At 39.9% G+C, this 22,511-nt stretch overlaps 1 protein-coding gene across 9 annotated transcripts in view; it reads left to right on the top strand.

The window, feature by feature from the left end:
* The window catches only part of OSBPL6 (oxysterol binding protein like 6), a 215,937-nt gene extending 193,676 nt beyond the window's left edge, over positions 1–22,261 (top strand). For 7 of the 9 annotated variants that reach the window (XM_019922924.3, XM_019922929.3, XM_033859980.2 and 4 more), the window contains 8 exons: positions 363–500; positions 844–907; positions 2,431–2,509; positions 4,230–4,374; positions 6,349–6,493; positions 8,535–8,661; positions 10,267–10,389; positions 11,757–15,753. In XM_019922924.3, the coding sequence (XP_019778483.1) occupies positions 363–500; positions 844–907; positions 2,431–2,509; positions 4,230–4,374; positions 6,349–6,493; positions 8,535–8,661; positions 10,267–10,389; positions 11,757–11,865 (930 nt within the window). In that variant the 3' untranslated portion in view covers positions 11,866–15,753. Of the gene's footprint in view, positions 1–362; positions 501–843; positions 908–2,430; positions 2,510–4,229; positions 4,375–6,348; positions 6,494–8,534; positions 8,662–10,266; positions 10,390–11,756; positions 15,754–17,419 lie in introns of those variants that run through there. The other 2 variants (XM_019922927.3, XR_004527409.2) reach the window with 2 other exon arrangements.
* The last annotated feature ends 250 nt before the right edge of the window (positions 22,262–22,511 follow it).

Genomic DNA, 22,511 nt, shown 5'->3' with positions numbered 1-22,511 from the left:
CCTGCCCTCTGAAAAGCACCACCAGCCACAACCCTCCTGCTAAGATTGTGCAAATGGCATAACCTATACACTGGCTTTCAGAACCTTGAACTCTGTGATACTCAGGAAGTTGGACAGACAGACAAATGAAGAATATTTGGCTTCAGTTGTCTGCTGGTTCCCATGAAGAGAGTTTAACCTCATTTTCAATTATCTTTTTTTCCCTATGAGTATATGAAGAGTGTGTGCAAAAAATAGAAAATGCAGATGCCGTCAAATGAGCACCCACTGATGGGGATGTATAAAATCTAGAGGAATAAGAGACAAGCAGACCTGGAAGTAGTCTCTCCTATATTATTTTCCTTTCTTAAATGTTTTAACAGGTTCTTATTGCTGCATTTGCAGTTTCAGGATATTGCTCCACCTATTTCAGAGCAGGAAGTAAGCCATTCAACCCTGTCCTTGGGGAGACTTATGAATGCATTAGAGAGGACAAAGGATTCCGTTTTTTCTCAGAACAGGTAAGTCCCACTGGACTCAGTGAGTTTCTGTATAGAAACTGTAGGAGTGCTGTTTGATGATGAAAATAGCTTTTTGATAAACATCTGATTGAGATGGGTTATAATACTAATTAACAGAAAATTCACTTAGCCTATCTATATAACTACAACTTCTAAATGTGTTTAAGCATGAAGTTGTAAAAGTTAAAGATTCAGTAATTTACTTATACATTTTGAGAATAATTCACTAATAGAGATGGATGAGTTGAGTAGTTTTTATTTGGGGGTAGCCAATATACGTTGTAAAAAATTATCATTTATGGAAGTTTTAACACTGATGTCATTTTTTGTTTTTAATTCCCAGGTTAGCCATCATCCACCCATTTCTGCCTGTCACTGTGAATCCAAGAATTTTGTGTTTTGGCAAGGTTTGTATTTCAATTATCACTTCAAAATCCAATTGATGAGCCTATGAGAAAGTTTCTAGTTTCCAAAGTACTCAGTTTAGATTTCTACTTTTAGAACTCAGAGAATATTGGTAGTTGGTGTGGAGTTCAGTTTGAGAAATTAGATTTCTTGATGTAAAGATGGAACCATGTCATCTAGGAGATGGTATCATTTATTTAGGAAGCAAAGCCCTATGGGACAGCAGAGCTCTATGCTGACTATGCCAGCTCAGGGCTATTTCCTTACCTCATTCAACTCATTGTCTGCATCTTTAGCACGGAGGTTGTATCTGCTGGCTTCTTGCTTCTTGAGGGTGTGCAAAGAGATCTTAATCCTCAAAGAAGGCTCTAGAACACGTTGTATGTGGTCACAGTCTATTTAGGTATATATACATTGCAGTGATTTCTGGTCTTTTAACTCACTGAGGCTTGGGGGTTTGGAATGAAGTCTCTACTAAATCAATACCCATTGTTCGATTAGAATGTTGCAAACTCGCCTAGAATAAAAAGTTTCAAAACCCCTCTAGAAAGAAAAATATATATATATAAATTTACCACTAAGTGTGAATAGTTCCCTCACATTCAGGGGAGGTCCAAAGGGTCCTTCACTGATCGCAGTATCACTCTTCTTACATGTACTTCCTCAACCTAAAAAGGATATAAAATGATAGAGCAGCACTGTGACTGTACTTTATTTCAGATTAAGAAAGTAAATCATTTCTTGTTCGTGAGAACAAGAGAGTCAGAAATTTTGTGGAGATAGCACTAAGCTCCCTTATTTCATCAGAATGAGACCGGGCAGTTATTACAAATACACAGATACACCTGAGTGACCACAGGTAAAACATAAAGCCATCATGTGAGATGAAGTGCTGGGCCCTGGGTAGTATCTTAACAGCCAGCACAGGAACATGTTCATTAAGTTAATCCCACTTTCTCATAAATCTTACCTATCTGTGTTTAGAGGCATTATTTTTTTACTGTTCTCCCAAGTCATGTACTCTTTAAATATGTATATAAATCAGTCGTACTGCAATACCACAATCTGCAATTACTTTTTCTATACATCATACACACACACATATACACATACACATATATATATATATATATATAATATTTCCACCATTTAGTTAAAACTTGAAACAACATTTATGGAGACATTAACGCAGAGTAGAGTCTATGTATGTGTGTATGTGAATATGCACACACACACACACACACAGGTTATTCCAAGACTTTACCAGTTTTATTTGTTGAAAACACATATAGAGCATATATTATGGAAAAATATACATAGATATTTGCGGGGGGGGGTTCACAATTAATCTTCTCACCTTGGGCCATCCTCAGGCACTTGTCTTATTAAAGCAACACTATAGAATCAGTTGGGATTACAAAAGTTTCCTTTGTAAAATATGAAGTGTAATACAAAAGTTCATTTTTCTAGAGCAAATGATTAGATATGGAGTGTATATTCTTGTCCTCTGCCTTATGTCATTTAGATATCAGATGGAAAAACAAGTTCTGGGGGAAGTCGATGGAAATCCTGCCTGTGGGAACCCTGAACGCCATGCTTCCAAAGTAGGTTGCGCTCATCTTCCTTTTGGTCTCTTATCTGCTTTTTTAAATCATAAATGGGTATTTGAAACTCTAGAAGGTACCAAGGGGCCATTTTCCTGTATGGCCAATGTTGCTGTTAACTTCACCGAAGTTTTGAGACTGGGCCCCGACAAAAGCAAATGAGAACTTTAGCAAATGTGTCAAAGCTTCCTTTTTATCTCTTCACATCCTGCATTCATCAGTCAGCACCTACCTGTCCCAGTCACCACATTAGTTTGCATTTTATATGAAAATAAAATGCAAACTAAAATGGCTCTTTTTAGCCATTTCTTTTTTATATAATCTATACTTTCACTTTTGAGTTCATCTTAGATCCAGGCACTATTTTTTTTTTTTAACATCTTTATTGGGGTATAATTGCTTTACAATGGTGTGTTAGTTTCTGCTTTATAACAAAGTGAATCAGTTATACATATACATATGTTCCCGTATCTCTTCCCTCTTGCGTCTCCCTCCCTCCCACCCTCCCTACCGTAGCACTATTTTTAATGTATAGTTAATTAAGGAAGTGATAGAATCCTTTTATGGTTGTTTTCTAGAGGATATAGCCTATACATCTTAAAATTAATTGAAGTTTTCATTGAGGCCAAAGGCTTGATTGTTTTTCTTTCTTTCTTCATTTGGTTGATTTTTGTTCTGTTTTGTTATTGTCTATTTGAATGACAGAATTTGCTGGTAGATTCAATATAGAGGACAGTGGGGAGAGGGAGGAATTCCCACGGCCACAAAATAAACTTTCAATATTTACAAACTCATGAGGAAGAGAGTTTTCCATAGTGCCTACATCATACCAATTCATAAATTTTTTAGAAACCCAGAAGCATTTCATTTTGAAACAGTGTTTTATTTGAACATATATGTAATGCGCAAATTTAAAGGTGAGTAGGAACTGTCATCGCCTTCCTTGGCAGAAACTCGGTAACCTTACTCTCCAGAATTTGTATTAGATTCATGCCATCTATGCTCATCAGTCTTTTCCCAAAGAATTATTCACATATTTGGCCTTAACTCACAGCATGAAACAATGTCCTCAGAGTAGCCTTTCTTGAATGTACACCCTACTCTCTCCTCCCTGGGACCCTACTGTGATGGCCCATTGCCTATAGAGTAAGTCCAGACTCACTGGTGGGTCATTGAGGGCTTTGTCTGCTCTGCCCTGTCCCACCTTTCCAGCCTTACCTCCTGTCACACCCACTCACCTGAAGCATGCCACACACAGGTCCCCGGATGCATTGTGCCCTTCTGGCCTCTGTGGCTTTGTCTCTGCCTTTCCCAGCCTGTAGTACCTTCCTCTCCACCCTCCAAGCTTAGACCAGACGCAGCCTCTTCTAGAAAATCTTCCTTGCCACTCGCCCCACGTTCCGGGCAGATCTAAGGACACTCCTCTGTGCTCTTATAAGCGTCCATCTATCCCTACCGTACTATTGGCTCCAGGAGAGCAGGAAACAGACCCTATTCAACTTGGTAGCTTTAGCACCTGGCCCATAGAAAGCACTGAAATGTTCCTTAAATGAATGAATCATGTCATAAATGGCCTTGACCACATAGAAACTTCCAAGAAAGAAATAAGAGAAAGATGAGGGGAAAGGAAGCTATGGCTAAAAAATATTCTCATTGGTAGAAACAGTAATATTTATTTGTTACCTTCACTGTTTTTAATCAGTGCTGTATTCTTCACTAGGTATGGAGATTGCTATGTGTGGAATAAGGTCACCACGTGCATACACAACATCCTGAGTGGGAGGAGATGGATAGAGCATTATGGAGAAGTAACCATTAGAAATACCAAAAGCAGTGTTTGCATTTGCAAACTCACATTTGTCAAGGTAAATAATCTTACAATAGCAAAGGACATAAAATTCTTCCTAGGGAAGAAATAAAACAATTACCTTAAGCCGCAGCAAGTGAGTTAGTTCTGTATCATTGATCCTTATGGACATTTTAGATAAAAAAGCAGGACCAGCTGGTGGAGTTGCTCCGGGCATGCAGACGTCTGACGGTGTAGAGGTCAACAAAGGCACCATCTTGAAAGAGAAAAAAAAAATTCTTGTTAAAGAATTTTCTTTTTAAGCAGCCAGTTCATTAAGTAAAATTCCAGAGAGTACTTCTTGCCTATAACAAGTCTCCTGGTTTATATTCCATTTATATTCCTGCTTGATTACAACATATTCAAGTGATCTTATTTTAGGGAACTAAATATATCGCACTTGTCATTTTCTGAAGATGCATAGAGATGATAGCTTCCAGTCCCTATAAGCTTATCCAACTCTGCCATTATTATATATAATCTTAAATAAGTTCAACAAAAAGCAGTACCTTTATTAACAAGAGAAGATGTTAGATATTTTTCTTTTTTCCTTTTTTTCTTAATAGACTGATTAAGTGGTTCAGAACTGAGGAGCCAGGATCACCATTTGCGCTGACTGGGTCGTGCGTGACAGTAACTGTGCGCACTTAGTTTTTTAGGCTAGGAGAAACTTAGATTTAGGCCTGCCCCTAATATTTGCAGAGCTCAGGGCAAGAGTACAAATGGCAGTCCCCATACCATATGTGTAAATATTTAAAGTATGTAAATCAAGCCCACAAGCTGTCAAATAAAATATGTTCTATCCTTTCACGCTGACAAAAGTACCTTTTTTGACAAAACCTGCAAGTCCAGGTTGGACACTTGGGAACACCGAGCTGGAAACCTGGCAGCGCAGGAGAACCAGTCTGGCCCACGGCCTTCCCCACTTGCTTCCCACCCCCAGCTCTGCCCTGCGCTGCAAGGGGCCGCAAACACGTGTGTAGGCAGTCCAGTCCACACCCCCACAAACAGCCACCCTTGGCCACCCCTCAGGCCTAACGATAAATCCAAGGAAAGGCCTGTGCAGGCTGTGGAATAAGCTTAGAACCATTTGTGGGTTTTTTGGTTTTGGCTGTGTTCGGTCTTCGTTGCTGCATGCGGGCTTCCTCTAGTTGTGGCAAGAGGGGGCTACTCTTCGTTGCGGTGCATGGGCTACTCATTGCGGTGGCTTCTCTTGTTGCAGATCACAGGCTCTAGGCGCGTGGGCTTCAGTAGTTGTGGCACGTGGGCTCAGTAGTTGTGGCTCACGGGCTCTAGAACGCTGGCTCAGTAGTTATGGCACACAGACTTAGTTGCTCCATGGCATGTGGGATCTTCCCGGACCAGGGCTCAAACCCATGTCCCCTGCATTGGCAGGTGGATTCTTAACCACTGCGCCACCAGGGAAGTCCCGCTTAGAGCCATTTGGACAAGGAATTCTAGGGTCTTGCGTACTTGGGGCCTGATCTAGAATAGGGGCCAAGGGATCCAGATGGGTAAATTCCTGCTGACTTCTGACCCCTTGGGGAGGAGCATGGCTGGAAGAGAGCTAGAACAAGGTGTTCCTGATTAAATTTAGTCATTTACAGCTACTATGAAAATGATTTTACAAACTATTTCTCCAGTGTTGCCAATTGAAAATCATTAAAATCCATGAGCCAAGGGTAGTTCAAGACAGGACAATGGGAGGAAGAAGTTGCTTAACCTGTAAATTAATATTTCAGTTAAGATAGAAACTGAGCCTTCTCTGGGCTGTGGTCTCATGCTCTAACATGGAGTGGGGTCATCCCTTTCTTAAAAGTTAAGTCAGCTAACACTTAGATAGCCACCCTTCCATGCAAAACATTTTGAGATAGATGCCTGGAAATGGTTTGCGTGAGAAACTTCAAGGTTAAGAAAATTTTCCATGTGGAAGTTACAGGGATTGGTGTTATTAAAGAGATTGAGTGTTTTAACTGGAGTTTGGTTTCTCCAGGTGAATTATTGGAATTCTAATGTGAATGAAGTCCAGGGGGTTGTGATGGATCAGGAAGGGAAGGTGGTGCACCGGCTGTTTGGGAAGTGGCATGAAGGGCTGTACTGCGGTGTGGCCCCTTCCGCCAAGTGCATCTGGAGACCAGGTGAGACCGGCATGAGTGTCCTGCCTCAGGGGGGCACCATGAGTGGCAGAAGGCAGGGAAGGTCAGATCATCCCATGCGGTACACCTTATGTTTTCTTTTTCTTTTTATTTTTTTTGCGGTATGCGGGCCTCTCACTGTTGTGGCCTCTCCTGTTGCAGAGCACAGGCTCTGGACGTGCAGGCTCAGCGGCCATGGCTCACGGGCCCAGCCGCTCCGCGGCATGTGGGATCTTCCTGGACCGGGGCACGAATCCGTGTCCCCTGCATCGTCAGGCAGACTCTCAACCACTGTGCCACCAGGGAAGCCCCTTATGTTTTCTTTTAATAGATTAAAAACATAGATGCTTAAGACAATAATATTTACATCTATACTCAATCCACAAGTTAAATAAATTCCAATATTTGATAGTAAGGAGTTGTAGAATTGAGACCAAATCTGACGTGTGGTCAGAGATTGGGCTTCATGTAAAATCTCTCTAAATGTAATAACTGCATTTCAAAAACTAGGTATACTTATTAAACCATTTGAATAATTGAAATATACAAACTCAAATCCCTACTCGTGTTATTTATTCTCTGTTTTAGTAAAACAAAGGAAAGCCTGCAAACATCCATAATCCACAAATTCAATAATTTAACCAGAATAAGTGATCTTTTTACTTGAGCATCAAAGAGCTGCAATATGCTGACATTTAATAAAAGACATCAAGAGAGTTCTGGTAATACACTAGCATATAATTGACTATCAAGTACAAATGGAACAAGGCTCCACATGACATTTATTTTCATTGGAATTTTGTCAGTTAATCCCTAACTTTAAAATTAGTTGTTGGTTTCCTCAATGAGTATTTAAATTCCCTGCTAGTAGAGTGGTTTGTTCATTCACTTGGCAATTATGTATTGAGCCTGACTGAGCATCAGGCTTTGTTCTAGGAGCTTGGAGCACATTAATGAGCAGAGCCTACAAAGATCCTGCTGTCGAATTTAGTTTGAAAGTGCCAGTAAACGTTAATTTAGATCTGAATCTTTTTCTTTTCTAAATGGAAGTAAATTGTAAGTGTTTTTTGGTGAAATCTTAATGCTTATAGTTAGTCACCCAAGCATTTAGTTACCCAGTTGGGTATTTGAGAGAAAAATTAACCAGTGAAGACTACTGTATGTACAAAGTTTTATTTTAAAAGCTGGATTTTATTAAATATATGAATCTATCAGTTCTGATAATCAACATAAAGTTTCCCATTTAGCAAAATAAAACCAATTTAGTTCACTTAAAAAATTTGTAGGGACTTCCCTGGAGGTCCAGTGGTTAAGACTCTACACTTTCAGTGCAGGGGGAGCAGGTTTGATCCCTGGTTGGGGAACTAAGATCCTGCATGGCACGCAGCACGGCCAAAAAAAAAAAAAAACAACTTGATCCCAGGCCTTAAGAATTCCCACAGATGAAGATCCAAGGGACAAGAGCTCACAGTCAAAAATCGCAAAACACAAAAGGAACCCAGGCAGAGTAAGACTTACCACACTCTGAAAATAAGAGCACTTGATATTTCAAGAACTAAGAGACCTCTTTCAAAACTATGATTAAATATCAACATTTATAGAGAAAGAAAACAATATTTACCACGAACAGATCCTCACTAAATGAATTTCCAAAAGATGCACCTTTATCATCCCACATAAAAGCTCAGAGATACAAGAAGGAACAGTGAGCAACCATACTGTGTATATGTGGGTATATCTAAACAAACAATGACTGCAAAATTAACAGTAATATCTAACTCGTCAGGGAATAAGAATAGCACTTACATTAGAAAGTGGTGATCTTCAAGTTATTTGAGAGGAGGGTGAAGATACTGATTACCTACCCAGTGTCTTAAATTAAGTGTGCAAATAATCATTAATCCTTTAAAAAATTGCAATCTAATGTTTATGACTATAAATTTGATGTTAATGTGAGTATTAATTAAGCACCCGAGTTAAGTCAGCTTCTGCATGTTCTGTAAGCCTCTTTGCCTCTCACAGTGGTTCCTTGGCCTCATTCCAGGTTCCATGCCGACCAACTATGAGCTCTACTATGGCTTCACAAGGTTCGCTATTGAGCTTAATGAGTTAGATCCTGTACTAAAAGATCTCCTTCCACCAACAGATGCCCGATTCCGGCCGGATCAGAGGTGAGCAGCGCAGTGGTATTTAAAATGAACACTAGGTCATGGCATGGTGCTTACAGAAGTCATCAAGACTTTCGCCACCATCATTTATTTATTCATTGAATCATTCATTCCCTTATTCACTCAGTAATAGCTGAGTCTTCTACCTAGGTAAAGAGCATTCAGAGGATGATCATAATAGAAGATTAGCTCAACAAAAGTTCCCCGCAGAAGGTAACACAGACGTTTTTTAACAAAAAGTGCCCCCCCCACCAATTTACCAAAGGTCTGCAAATTATTGAACTCTTCACACAATCACTCCTCACCTCAGTGTTTGTATTTCTATAGTTCTATTACTCTATAACATGGACTATCTTTTTTTAAAAATTTTTTATTGAAGTAACATTGGTGTTACATTATATAATTGTAACATTACATATATAGTAACATTATATAATTTTCACGTATGCAACATTATTTCTACTCCTGTATACCTGTGTATACCAAAAATTTTGTTTCTCTCCATCACCATACAGTTGATCCCCTTTAACCATTTCAGTGAAGAATAAGAGGATAAGATACAGGGGTACCTAGAAATACTTTGAGTCAAAGTGTGGAGTTTTCCCAACATGTTTTTGATCCCCTGGGGTGTGAGATATACTCAAAATACAGTACCTTTAATACCTTCTGATTCTTTTTTTTTAAATTATTCTTACATTGTTCTGTACTCATGTCCATTCCTACAGAATTAGTTTTACTTCTTACAAGAATTCTACATGTCATACAAATTGTATCCAAGATCATTTTCTGTTCCCAGTGTCTTTGTGGCTTTATCTGTCTTCCACCAAAATGTTCCCAGTATTGAATGTTCTACTATTTAGTTCCCTCATATTCCCCCCTCTTTCTCTAGAACATGCAGTCTCACTATTTGACATTCAAACTTATCAGTAAGCTTCCTGTACAGTGTGTATCATACTGTATACCTGTTCTTTGCTCTCATTTTAGAATTTAAATATTTGCAAATCACCATTGGGTCTGCTTTTTTCTTCTCAATTCTATTTTGGTATTCCCTTTCTGAATTTCATTTACTGTTCATTTCCTTTCTGTGGCCTTTTGTAATTTCCCCCAACTGTTACCTTATCCTTTTTCATCAGTTTTACTCTCTCCAATAAAACAGGAAAACTCCTTCTCTCTCAATCTGTTCTAAAAGTAGCTGAAGAACACTCAGGTACTGTCCTCCATGTTGTGGCCTTTAACAAGTGCTTTGTGATAACATGGAAAAGGAGCACAGCCGGGGACTTCATGATGTCCTAACCCCAGACTCTCTAGTCAACCTGAAAATCTCAAGTTGTGGAACCCTAGACAGCACAGAAAAGTCTTCAAAGCCAACCACTTACTTTTCACTCCTCCCATTTTATTGCTGAATTCAGTTCACATACACAGAAAGTATGTTAGCTGGTGGCAGACAGAGAGAGTGTGGCCTGGGGAAGGGGCAAAGGGACATAATCAGAGCATTACTGTTCACTGTGTTATGTTCACAGCAACCAGAATTTAAGTTTATGCAAATGAGATTATTTTGTTCTCAGAGAAGAAGGTAACGTGTTAAAAGATAAACTGCTTTCTCCTTAGATTTTTGGAAGAAGGAAATTTAGAAGCTGCAGCAGCAGAGAAGCAAAGAGTAGAGGAACTCCAGAGATCTCGAAGACGATACATGGAAGAAAACAACCTTGAACATATACCAAAATTTTTTAAGTAAGTCAGTTTTCATGTTTTGCAAATGGTTGCCACAAGCAATGAAAAACCCTAGGTAAAAAGAAAATGAGGGATAGTTTTATGTCCAGGAAACTTCGAGGTGGAAAATTAAACTGATTTTCATCACTGGTTTTGCCAGTGAAAATACTGAATCAGATTTTGGTCTTGTGAAAAGTTTGTAGGGCTTCCCTGGTGACGCAGTGGTTGAGAGTCCGCCTGCAGATGCAGGGGACATGGGTTTGTGCCCTGGTCCAGGAAGATCCCACATGCCGCGGAGCAGCTAGGCCCGTGAGCCTGTGCGTCCGGAGCCTGTGCTTAGCAACGGGAGAGGCCACACAGTGAGAGGCCCGCGTACTGCAGAAAAAAAAAAAAAGTTTGTAACCATAAAAATAAATTTTCCTCGACATCTCTTTTCCTTTCATGGACAACAATAGAGAGTGAGGGTCTTGCCCAGAGGTTCTTTGTCCTCCAACTACCCCCTTTCGAATGGTAGAAACTTGTTCCCACTCCCTCACCCAGAGATAAGGTGGGACCCCACTGCCCACAAGGTCATCCTGGCTTCCTTAGTATTTAATTTTATTTCTATCACATGGAGCTTATATCCGTTCAGATTTGATCCTTCTGTGGTGTGATCGTGGGTGATTATTACAGGATTATTTGCAGGATACATCACACAGACTAAGCTGTAGTTTCCAGATCCATCTGTTGCCCTTCAGAGCCAGGACAGATCAGCTCAGAATAACCTCATACCCTTTCTAGTTGCCATCTCCTGGCTGCGCTGGAGCAGAAATGCAGTCTTGCCCTTTAGATGTTGAAAGTGCCCTCGCGTGGACCCTGTGGAGGCTCTTACAGCTAATGAGGTTGCATACTTTCCCCACAAGTGAAGCAGAGAAAATTCTTGTGGGTCTGGGGTCTGAAGTTCTAGTTACAAGGTTTGTACATGCTTTGTCTGGGCCACTTCACTTTTTTTTTTTTTTTTTGGCCATGCTGCACAGCATGTAGGATCTTTGTTTCCCCAACCAGAGATTGAACCTGCACCCTCTGCATTGGAAACATGGAGTCTTAATCACTGGACCACCAGGGAAGTCCCTGTTTGGGCCACTTCACTTTCTAGTCCTGCCTTGAGGTGATTTATTCCCACTCTTAGCCCCTCTCCTCATGACCCTACCCACTTCCATTTCAAACATTTCACAACAAAAGTGGGTTTATTTCTAGTCAAAATAGTCAGATCATCAATCAGCAGATAGGATGCTCACTGGCTTACCAAGTACTGCTTATATGTACACGTCTTATCTACAGGAGAGGGTCCAATTATCAGGTCACCTGAATGAGATTTGTGTCTAATGTTGATTTTTATACTTTCACAGAAAAGTGATTGATGCCAATCAAAGAGAAGCCTGGGTTTCTAACGACACCTACTGGGAGCTGCGAAAGGACCCTGGGTTTAGCAAAGTAGACAGCCCTGTTCTTTGGTAAACTGGGAATATAGAGCTAGCCAACATAACACGCTCTGAATGAATGAATAACTATGCACAATTATGTTTCTTAGAGCTCCGCGTGGTTTCTGGGTCGACTGAAAACTGACCATTTGCTTTTCTATTCATCTTTATAATAGACTTTCAGAAGTGCATTAGACAAGGCCCCTAACCACTTTCAGATCCTTTCTGTTTTGCTGCAACCATATTCCTTAAAAAACATCCACACCCTCCTCGAAAAGCATAAAAGGAGCAGAATATAAAATCTGAGGTCTGAAGAGTCTATAAAGAAAAACAAACTGTAACTGGTGCTTAAAGCTGATCCAGAGAGTTTAAAGCAACATGACATATGAACCACGCATTCGGTCCTTTTCTGGAAGCGCCATCCCCTCATTGCAGGAGCTCCTGGGCCACAACAGTCAGCTCAGATGTCGAGTGTGTCTGTTTGATGTGGTGTACTTGTGCTGGCCTTGTCAAAAAAGACGATGCTTTTTTGACATCGTGATGCTTCTCAGAACCTGTTCCATCTGTACGCCATTGTTCATGCCTTAAGAAATGCAAAGATGTACAATAAGTCATTTTTTAAATGTGTGCTCCTAGGTTTATGTGAAGGACAGATGTTTTGAATCATGGCATGATTCACTTTCTGGGATCAGAAGAATTATGAGACTAACTCAAATGGATTGAAAAAAGTAAACAACATGTGCTTTACTTTGATATATTGGTTACTATATCATATGTCTGAAGGGCAAGAAGGAAAAGGTGTGCTAAGTAGATCTCTGTATTCAGTTGCTCGTCAGTTTCCTGTCCTGCGTACAGTTAATAAACCATCCCTCTTCCACCTAACCTCCCAGTGTGCCCTATTATTTGGCAATATCCGTATTTGATTTGAACACTCGGCATCAGTGTTAAAACTTTGGAAGGAAATAACAAAAAGCATATGGAATTTGTCTGTGGGCTTAGGAGTACTGTAAACATAACTAATTTTGAGTGAAACACAGTGTAACCCACATGTGTCCTGTGCCCAACCCATCGGCACTGTTGGAACTCCACTGGGAACAGACGTGAGACCACTAGAAGCTTATTTGCAATGTTTAAATGAGTTGTATGCAAATTCATATTTCATATTCTCATCAAGTGTTTCTGTATGATACATGACCACATATTAAACATTTACCTTGCTATTGGCAGAGATATAAAACTTAAGCTAAGGAATTTATCCATCCCAACAAAAATGGGGGGAGGTGAGGGACAGAAATGTGTTTTGAGTACTTCAGGATTTGTTTTTTCCTCCACTAATATATAGAGGCTTTTGTAGTAACTTGCATTAGTATTCCTGAGTTTCTGCACATAGATAACTATTTAAATGCCTATATATTTTTTTAAAAATCTCTTTAGAGATTTTCCTAGAGAATTATAAAATCATGTATATTTTATTCTGTTTCGTTTTTATTCTTAGACTCTTACCATCAGATTTTACGTGTTATTTTAATCTCTGATAACAAGGTTACTAACATCTTACATTTTGTTATGAGGTGTTGATTTTAGTGTTGTTTCTCCCACTCAAAGCATTCCTAGTAATGGCTATTCCACTATCAAACCAAGACTGCTGAGAGCATAAGGGAAAACTCTGAAGTCTCCACTAGGTGGAGCAAGTTTTAGTTATCCTGAAACTCATTCCTCCTTTTATCTTAGTCCATACGTTATATGTACAGCATGCACTGGTTTAGAATGAAATTTCATTGTCAAGCAAACTCCCTAATCCATCACTAGCTCTGAGCACGTAAGCAACACCCTCCCTCGGTGTCTCAATGTCTTTAATTCCTATTTTAAGTCTTGGGTGCCTTCCCGCATAGTAGTAAAATTTCCCTTATTATCAATTCTTTTTCTGCTCATTCATCTTGACGTTCTTTTATCTGCATCCTGAGATATATGCCTTTAATTTTAATTAGAATTTAATTAGAATTCTTTTGACTTCCTCAGAGAGGTATGTTCTCCCATGATTGGTAAAACTTTAGATACTGTTTACAGTGCTTCTTGTCTGTATTTACTAGCACTTCCCTGAAGAGTCTCCAGATTTTAGCCTAAAGGTAAGGAACGAATTCTGCAAACAAAGGTACTACAAATAGGAAGATACCACAAGTAGGAAGGTGAGGCACCAGGTGACCAACGATAGTATCAGTCAGGCAGCTGGAAGAGGACCCAGGAGGGAAGCAACTACTGTACCTCACAGTGAGTTTTAATTAAGAAAGAGAATAACTAGTAGAATGGACCTTTACTACCTAATAAGTTAAACAGACAAATCAGGTAGGTGAATGTTGGTCAGAGCTAACCTGAAACTCTGACTAGGATTTCAAGATGAGAATGAGAAGAATGTCAAATTAATTAAAATCACCACATTCTTTATAATGTCCCAGATTTATAATTTATTTTGAGGTTCTGATATCCCCATTAGAATTCGAGTTCAAGTGAGCAATTAAGTTTTAGGTAACGCTCCTATAATACCTGATTCACAAGTCTCCCCATCAAACATTCATACCAATGTAATGGCCCCATCCCCTATTTCTTTCTCACTTTTTATTTATTTGATGGTTACAGAATTGTGACACTTATTCTGTTCGGAATTTTCATCTGCATAATTTGGGGGCTTTTGAGACTAGTTTAAACAGCAAAAGGATAGAACAGATATTAGGTCATTCTTGATAAAACATGACTTATTTCTTAGAGTTTTATATAAACCTTTTTATTTCAGGGGCACTTTTTTTTCCCCTAAAGCAATCTAGGATAGAAGTGGTCTTAATATATCTTTATACCTCCCCTGTGATTTACTGTAAGCTCCTTCATGTTTTTGAGCTGGTCATTAAGGAAAGCAGTAAGTGATGATGGTCCTATGGATGTGGCTAGGCAGAACAGATTGATGGCACACACCAGCATGCATAGAGGCCGACCTGAAACTAATTATTTTGCTACCCAGGGTGCAAATTTACTCTCAGATTTTACTGTTATTTTATTGGGTTGTTTAATTAAGTCATTATTTTTCATGGGTTACTTGAAATTCCAGGCAGTCGTAAAAATAAACCTCATTTGAGATACCTTTTAATATTGCACATCAATTATATGTGACATAAAAACTACCAAATGTATTTTGGTAAGAGAAACCAAGGAGTTTTTCATACAAGGGATGCCACGTTGTGGATTTTCTAAACCTTTTGCTGCTCTTCCTCATTCTGGCCCCAGGACTTTTAGCGATTCCACTAATCAATCATTACGTTGGGTCCTGCCCCCAAGGAGCACTGGAGGGCGGAGTTAAAGAGGAAACTGAGCCGACTGTTTTGCTTAGTTCTGATTACACCCTTGGCTGGAGAAGGGTTTATAATCATAATCGAATGTACATTTTGTTAGTACCTTGTGGATTATCCATTTTGTCTAATCTTGTTCTCTGTCATCCAGATAATGAAGTGTGGGAGCAGAGCTCCTCACACACCAGGGGTTGTAATAAATGTTTGCACTTGACTGAGTTGGTATATTATGACTGTGGCAAAGTAAATAAAGTTTGTGTACAAAATATTTATTTCTATGGGAACCATTATGTTCAGGATATATGAAATGTATCTAATTAAACAATTATGAATCTATTTTGTGCTCTAGAAATATTCTTTTGGAGGAGAGATGGAAAAAATGTCATTGGAGCTAGGATTAAAATGTGTGGATTTTTTTTTCTTTTTTTTTCCAAAAAGCTTCCCAGTCATTTAGAAATAGTGCTTATCATACTAGGATTAGATTCTCTAAGTTTTAATTGAATTTCTTTTGTGAAATTGATACATCTAAAATATATATCACATGAATCATGCTGTTAAACCTGACTTTAATACATAATTTTAAGACTGAATTGTGACTGTGTTAAACCTTTGCTGAAGCCTTCGCTATTAGAGAAAATGGCAAATTGTTTAAGAAAGGACTAGCTTTAATTTTTCCAAAATGTATCTAAAGAAGAATGAATTTTTCAGAAATTGCTGTGCTGAGTCAGCATTCCCAACATCTTAAGCAAATGAGCCCCACGATTAAGGCAGCTTACAGGTGGCAGTATGCTGCTACCCAGGGTGCAAATTTACCCTCAGATTTTGCTGGTTTTTAATTGGCTTTTTAAAAAATTAAGTCATTATTTCTCATGGGTTACTTAAAATACCCCATAATTTCCAGCTTACATGCCTGTCAGTCATATGCATACTTCTGTTTTCCAAAACAACTATCTTGATTCATTTTCTCTTTCCCTCTGATCCTGAAATGGTGAGGGGCAGGGATACATGTGTCTGTTCTTTTGCACTATGTCACTGAGTGTTTATAAAATATGCAACATTTATGCACAGTTGCAGGGTAGTATATCAATATTAGAACCACTGCATTTAGCTCCGTGGAACACTATTAAATGTTCATGGATTAAAAATTACCCCATAATTATGTATTATTAGTTTCCTCGGTATCTCCAGATTGGTAGGAAAAAACATAAAAAAGGAATGCTTCTATTTTCTGCAAAAAAATTGTTTTTTATCATTTCTTCCTTCTAAATATAAATTAGGACAATTTTGGAAAGAGGACTATCAAGTTTTCATAAAGCAAAGTATAATCCTATTTGAGTTCTACCTGTTTCTCTTACTTTTAATTAATGGGGTAAGCACAACTTAACACTGTTAAAGACAGAATAGGGCTTCCCTGGTGGCGCAGTGGTTGAGAGTCCGCCTGCTGATGCAGGGGACACGGGTTCGTGCCCCGATCTGCGAAGATCCCATATGCCGCAGAGGGGCTGGGCCCGTGAGCCATGGCCGCTGAGCCTGCACGTCTGGAGCCTGTGTGCCACAATGGGAGAGGCCACAACAGTGAGAGGCCCGCGTACCACAAAAAAAAAAAAAACAAACATTTAAAGACAGAATAATGCTAAAACTATCACTTCTTTTATCCTAGGTAGCAACTCCCCACCCCCTTTAATTATCTTCATTCAGTTATTTCTTTAGGAAATAATGTGGCTGCTAGAAACTTTTTTTTTCAATCATTTCAAGCTTATTTTAAAAGTTTTATTGAGGTGTCACTGACATACAATAAACTTTACATATCTGAACTGTACAATGTGATACATTTTGACATATGCATATACTCTTGACACCAGCACCACAATTACAATAGTGGACATATCCATCATCACCAATCGTTTCCTCTGCCCCTTTCTAATCCCTCTCTCCTCCCCCTCCCCATGCTTCACCCCGAGGCAATCATTGATCAGCTTTCATCACTTTTCAAAATCTGTCTATTTTCTTGTATTAATTGCATATGGAATTTTTCTAGGAGGCTGTATGCATATGGGAGAAGTATGCCTCTAAACCCCTCCCATGCCCCTACCCCAGTATCCACCATCAAATAATAATATATTGCAAGAGATGCTCATTAAGTCCTAGGTTTGGTAACCCAGTAAAAACTTTAGATTTGAAATACTTAGAAAACCATGAACTATTTTTCACATCAAAATAGCCATGTAAGTTAATTAATTCATTTCCATCTTTTAGGGGTCCAAAATAATGGTAACACTGAACTTGCCGGCAGTGCTGAGGAAGCCCGGGGAAGTGGTTTTCTCTTGTTTGTAATGAAAGAATACCTGACAAAATCGTGGGAATCCAGAATGACGGCTCTTGAAATAACGTCATGTTGATGAGGAAGAGAAGGGAAGTAACCTACGCTGAGTTACGTATTGTTGGCCTCCCCAGCCCCACTTTTAGGTCACAAACATTTGAAACTTCCAGTACTCAGGAAGGCTGCTTTTCCATCTCTTAAAATCTTCTCACTCCCCATCTGGAAATAAAGTTGCTAAACCTGATTTTGAAAAAGAAATGGAAATGAAGTGCCTGGAATCCAGTGAACTTCCTGCCATAGGCTACTGTGCAAGTTGAAAGCTTATTCTTTATATCCTGCACCCCAAAGCCTGTTGCTCAAAAGTCAAACCTTCCCAGAGACTGTCAAATACAGCATGATTGACATTAAATGCGAATGAAGAGAAAAGGCAGAATGAATAAAAGAGAAATGGGATCTAGGAAACAAAAGTAGGTTCTCTAAGTGGGGCGGGGATCATGCTCCTCGGGGGCGGGTGTCTGGAGCGATCCCAGGGGGCCAAGTTATTATCTTGGTCGTTGGTTTACGCGCAGATTCCTGACCTTCCCTCGAAAGACTCTGAGTCCATACATCTAGGGTGTGGACCAAGAATCCGCGTTTTAACAAGCACCCTCAGCCCCCAGGGAATCTTGCGGCTGACGGGGACCCTCCAATGAGGGTGCGCAGGCCTAACCTCCCACTCCCTCGCCCCTGTTTATTGTTTTTCTCATAGTGATATTCAAGTAGTCGCCAAGAAAGTCTAATTCAAGAACCGGAAACTGCCTAGAGCTCAGTAACTTGTCACTCACTCTGCCATGTGTGGCTTCTCCTCACTTTTGTGACTTCTGTCCTTCTGCCAGGGCTGTCATATGAAGGTGAAGAGTGGGGAGGGCCGAACTCTGAAACCTACAAGATGAGATTGTGTTACTTCAGAGCCCTACAAGTGTGTTCTGGAGGCATCTAACCAGCCCACGCAACCAGAATTTACTCTTCAAAGCTGAGGGTCAACCTCCCCTGCCCCACCTCCCACTCCCATTTACACCTGGTCTGTGTCTCCAAGAGGAGTTTTGTTTTGTTTTGTTTTGTTTTGTTTTAATTTTCTTCGGAGGCGCTGCATGGCATGTGGGATTTTAGTTCCCTGACCAGGGATCGAACCCATGCCCCCTACAGTGGAAGCTCAGAGCCCTAACCATTGGACCACCAAGGAATGCCCTATTTATATTTTTAACTTTATTGAAGTATAGTTGATTTACAATGTTGTATTTAACTTCTGCTGTACAACAAAGTGACTCAGTTATATATTTTTTCATATTCTTTTCCATTATGGTTTATTACAGGATATTGAATATAATTCCCTGTGCTATACAGTAGGACCTTGTTGTTTACCCATCCTATACATAATAATTTGCATCTGCTAATCCCACACTCCCAATCCTTCTCTCCCCCACCCCCCTTCCTAAGAGGATTTTTTAAATTGGCTAATGGGGCCTGGCAGGTGGAAGCCACAGGGAAATTCTGTGGCAAAACATGCTTTGATCACCTGACTGATATTTTTATAATGAGGTCTAGCCGCAAATTCTTTTATCCAGATCAGCTTCTTCCCTGAAAATAATATATTTTAAACTTTTCATTGGAAAAAACTTCACTGTGAAATTACTCTGCTTATAATTGAAGGTATAAAGGCATTAGTCATGTAGTGTTCATTTGCATATGGTCATTTTGAGATAGAAAAATTAAATTTTATCATATATTAGTGATAGAATTTCAGACAACTTTCTACAGAAAAATAGGTTGCAGTTAAATTTCCTAATGAAAGAGTAATTATCCACTGAAAAAAATTGTCGATCTGTGCCACCTCAAAATAAGAGTTGTACTCTTCAATGCATGTTGTATACTAGAACGTTACATTTATAAGAGCACAGAAAACAGTAAATTTTAAATAAACTATATGAAGAGGCTTGTTTTTTATGAATAGTATGTTCTAATGACCTTTCCACAGAAGTAGTAAAGATTTTTACCTCTAGCGAGACTTCAAGTAGCGTGTAAAGAAGATTGAGTGCTTATTCTGACTACATTTCCAGCCCTTTTTTCATGTAATAACAATGTAGAAACTGTTTTCAAATCAAACACCAAAACACAGGACTTTTCTCTGAATTTTGAACATATTTATATTAAAAGACTCAGAAAGCTGGTTTCAGTTTTCTATTTGTTTCTAGATTATAGGAGTAAAGCTGTGTAGTTCATGAGGACTGCAGGAAACCCAATATCACACAGATCAGGGTTTTCCATGGCTGGTCTCTGGGGAAAGCCCCTAGGGGTTAGCTTTCACTCATCCAAGTTCTCCCTCCCTTCAGAAAGAGAGTTTTCATAGGGAATATTTTCTTTCACAAGTGAAAGCACTTCCAATAAAGTGAATAGTGTATCCTGGTCTTTGTATGCATTGTAAGTAGAGGATTTATCAGTCTTGAGCTCCAAGTCTCTAATTTCTTATAAAGAAGTGTAGGAAGAAATAATTTCAGAGGCAGTGTCAAAGAAAGCAATATACCAAACGTTTGGGTCACTAGAATCCCCAAATCAGTTTCTTCTAAAACAAATATTGACAGTCGACCTATTTTAATCCTGCTGGAATATGTTAAGCACATAGGCCCTGGTGCCATTCAACAGCCTGGTCCACTCTGGTGAATTTATAGGGTGGTGCACAGCCTCATCCCGACACTGTCCAATCATGGAGATGATCTTCTCATATCCCCTCCTGGAAATGTGTTCCTAGTATTATTCTGAGAAGCTTTGATGTGAGTTTCAGGAGTGCACAAAGAAATCCTTCTGTCTTGTGTCCTTTTCTGAAAAGTATATACAATAGAACTTCTTAGCTTAGATGGACAGAGGGATGGAGGGAGAGAGGGAAAGAGAGGGAGAGAAAGACTGAGAAAATGATAAGAACTCAAGATGTCAAAGAAATGCCCTGCTCCTTGCTGTATGTAATAAAGCAACTGGAAAGCAAATTGAAAAGAAGAAGCAAAGGGACACAGTAGATGAAACTTATATTTGCATAGTTTGTGATTATATAATCACGGCTACCATAAGTCAGTTCCCTAGTCCAATTACAAAGTCATGTCATAGAATTAACCTCTTATGAGTGCCCATAGCCCCAGTTACATTACACTATTGCTGGCTTGTAGGTAGTCATTTCTTGGTTGAGTTTTAGCTTCCTGGGTACAAAATTTGGATGGCACACTGGGGTAAATACAACTGAGTTTGTGATAGCTCATCTGCTCAGAGGGAAAGCCATCAGAGAGTGAGGGTTAAATGTTGACGGCCATTGGTTGGCCTGACTCGGAACTGTGGAGGCCTCTCTGGCCGCTGCTGGGTAGCTGTGCAGTGTCAACAGCTGCATGCCTGAGGTAGCTGCTTCCTTTCTGTGTAGACTCAGCTAGCAGGGCTGTTGTTTCCTTTAAACAATGGGTTTGATGGGCTTCCTAAATTTTGGGGGGGAAAAGTGAAAATTACAAAAATAAATTCCTACCAGGAAGCGCTCAAGTCTGAAACAAGGTCATCCAAGTGCCAAGTACTTGAGGATAAAAACCAGTGATCACGCTCAGCATTTCCTAATTACTCCTGAAATTGTCCATGGTTTTTAAGTTTACCAAAAGTTTACTTCCCAGGTGCTAACAACTCAGTATTTTAAACCACCCTTCAAACTCCGGTCATTATCTATAGAATTTTAGGAAGACAAATATGAGAATGAGAATTTTTCTTTCAAAAAAATTTAAACCACCTTACCTCCAACCTTTCTTCCCAAAGTCTCTCCCCACTGAAGGCTTAATTCTCCACTGCATCTCTCAGAATTTTCTATAGGCTATCACCATACTTTTTGGTTGATATTTTTTTAAGCTTCTTGCCTTTCTTAAAATTGTCTTTTAAATCCTCTGTTAATAAATCTTGGGCTTCCCTGGTGGCACAGTGGTTGAGAGTCCGCCTGCTGATGCAGGGCACACGGGTTCGTGCCCCGGTCCGGGAAGATCCCACATAGCGCGGAGCAGCTGGGCCCGTGAGCCATGGCCACTGAGCCTGCGCGTCCGGAGCCTGTGCTCCGCAACGGGAGAGGCCACAGCAGTGAGAGGCCTGCGTAAAAAAAAAAAATCTTCCTCTAGTCTTTTTTCCCCCATGTAGAATAAAGTACATTTATATTTATGTAATTAATATACTCTGTTCAAAATGTACTAGTCATTTTGTGAGGTCTCTGTGGTTAATTCTCTAAAGTATTCCAAAGGCATTTATCCTTGGTGTACAGAGTAAAGGAAAATGACAGAAGAAGCTTCCTCATTAACCCTGCTACAATTCTGGGCAAATGATGTTCAAACTGAGATAGGCTTGGACCTGGGACCTGGGACCCTGTACTGGAGTGCCTCCACCTGGACAAATGTCTCCTGCAGCAACGAATACAAAGAAACTATAAGGGACTAAAAGTAACTGCCTGCATGCACAGTTGAGGCAAATTATGAACAAAGAGATACAAAAAGGCCAAAACCCAACTGACACTTCTGAGGAGCCAGGAACAAAAGCCGGGTACTGCGAATGATCCCTGCTCACAGCACCACCAAGGAGGTAGGCGGACTACCTAAGCCGCCCCTCTGGACCAACCCACCTATCTGTCTCCTCATCCCATTAAGGAACCAGGTGGACCCCCTTCAGGGCGTGAGCAAGGGCACCTGTTCCTTGTTTTCACTCCTTCATGCTACAGCACTGAGTCCCAGTAAAGCCTTGCCTGAATTCCTTGTCTGGCCTCTTATCAATTTCTGTTGACTAATAAGTCCAAGGACCCTTGTCGGTAACAAAACCAAGACTGGGTCTCAGCGATGCTTTTAAATACCATCACTTGTGTCACCAGTGTAGGTGTGCACCAGCCTTTAGATTTTGTACATTTACTTCTAAGAGGCACCTGCATATGCAGGCACCTACCTAGGCGGCCACACAGGAGGATGGCATTCCCAGCGTGGCTTCTTCCGTCAGTAA

This window comes from Tursiops truncatus, chromosome 7 (assembly GCF_011762595.2).
Source record: "Tursiops truncatus isolate mTurTru1 chromosome 7, mTurTru1.mat.Y, whole genome shotgun sequence".
Taxonomy (NCBI): Eukaryota; Metazoa; Chordata; class Mammalia; order Artiodactyla; family Delphinidae; genus Tursiops; species Tursiops truncatus.
The sequence above is the reverse complement of the archived record's forward strand: the minus strand, read 5'-3'. Positions and strand labels throughout refer to the sequence as shown.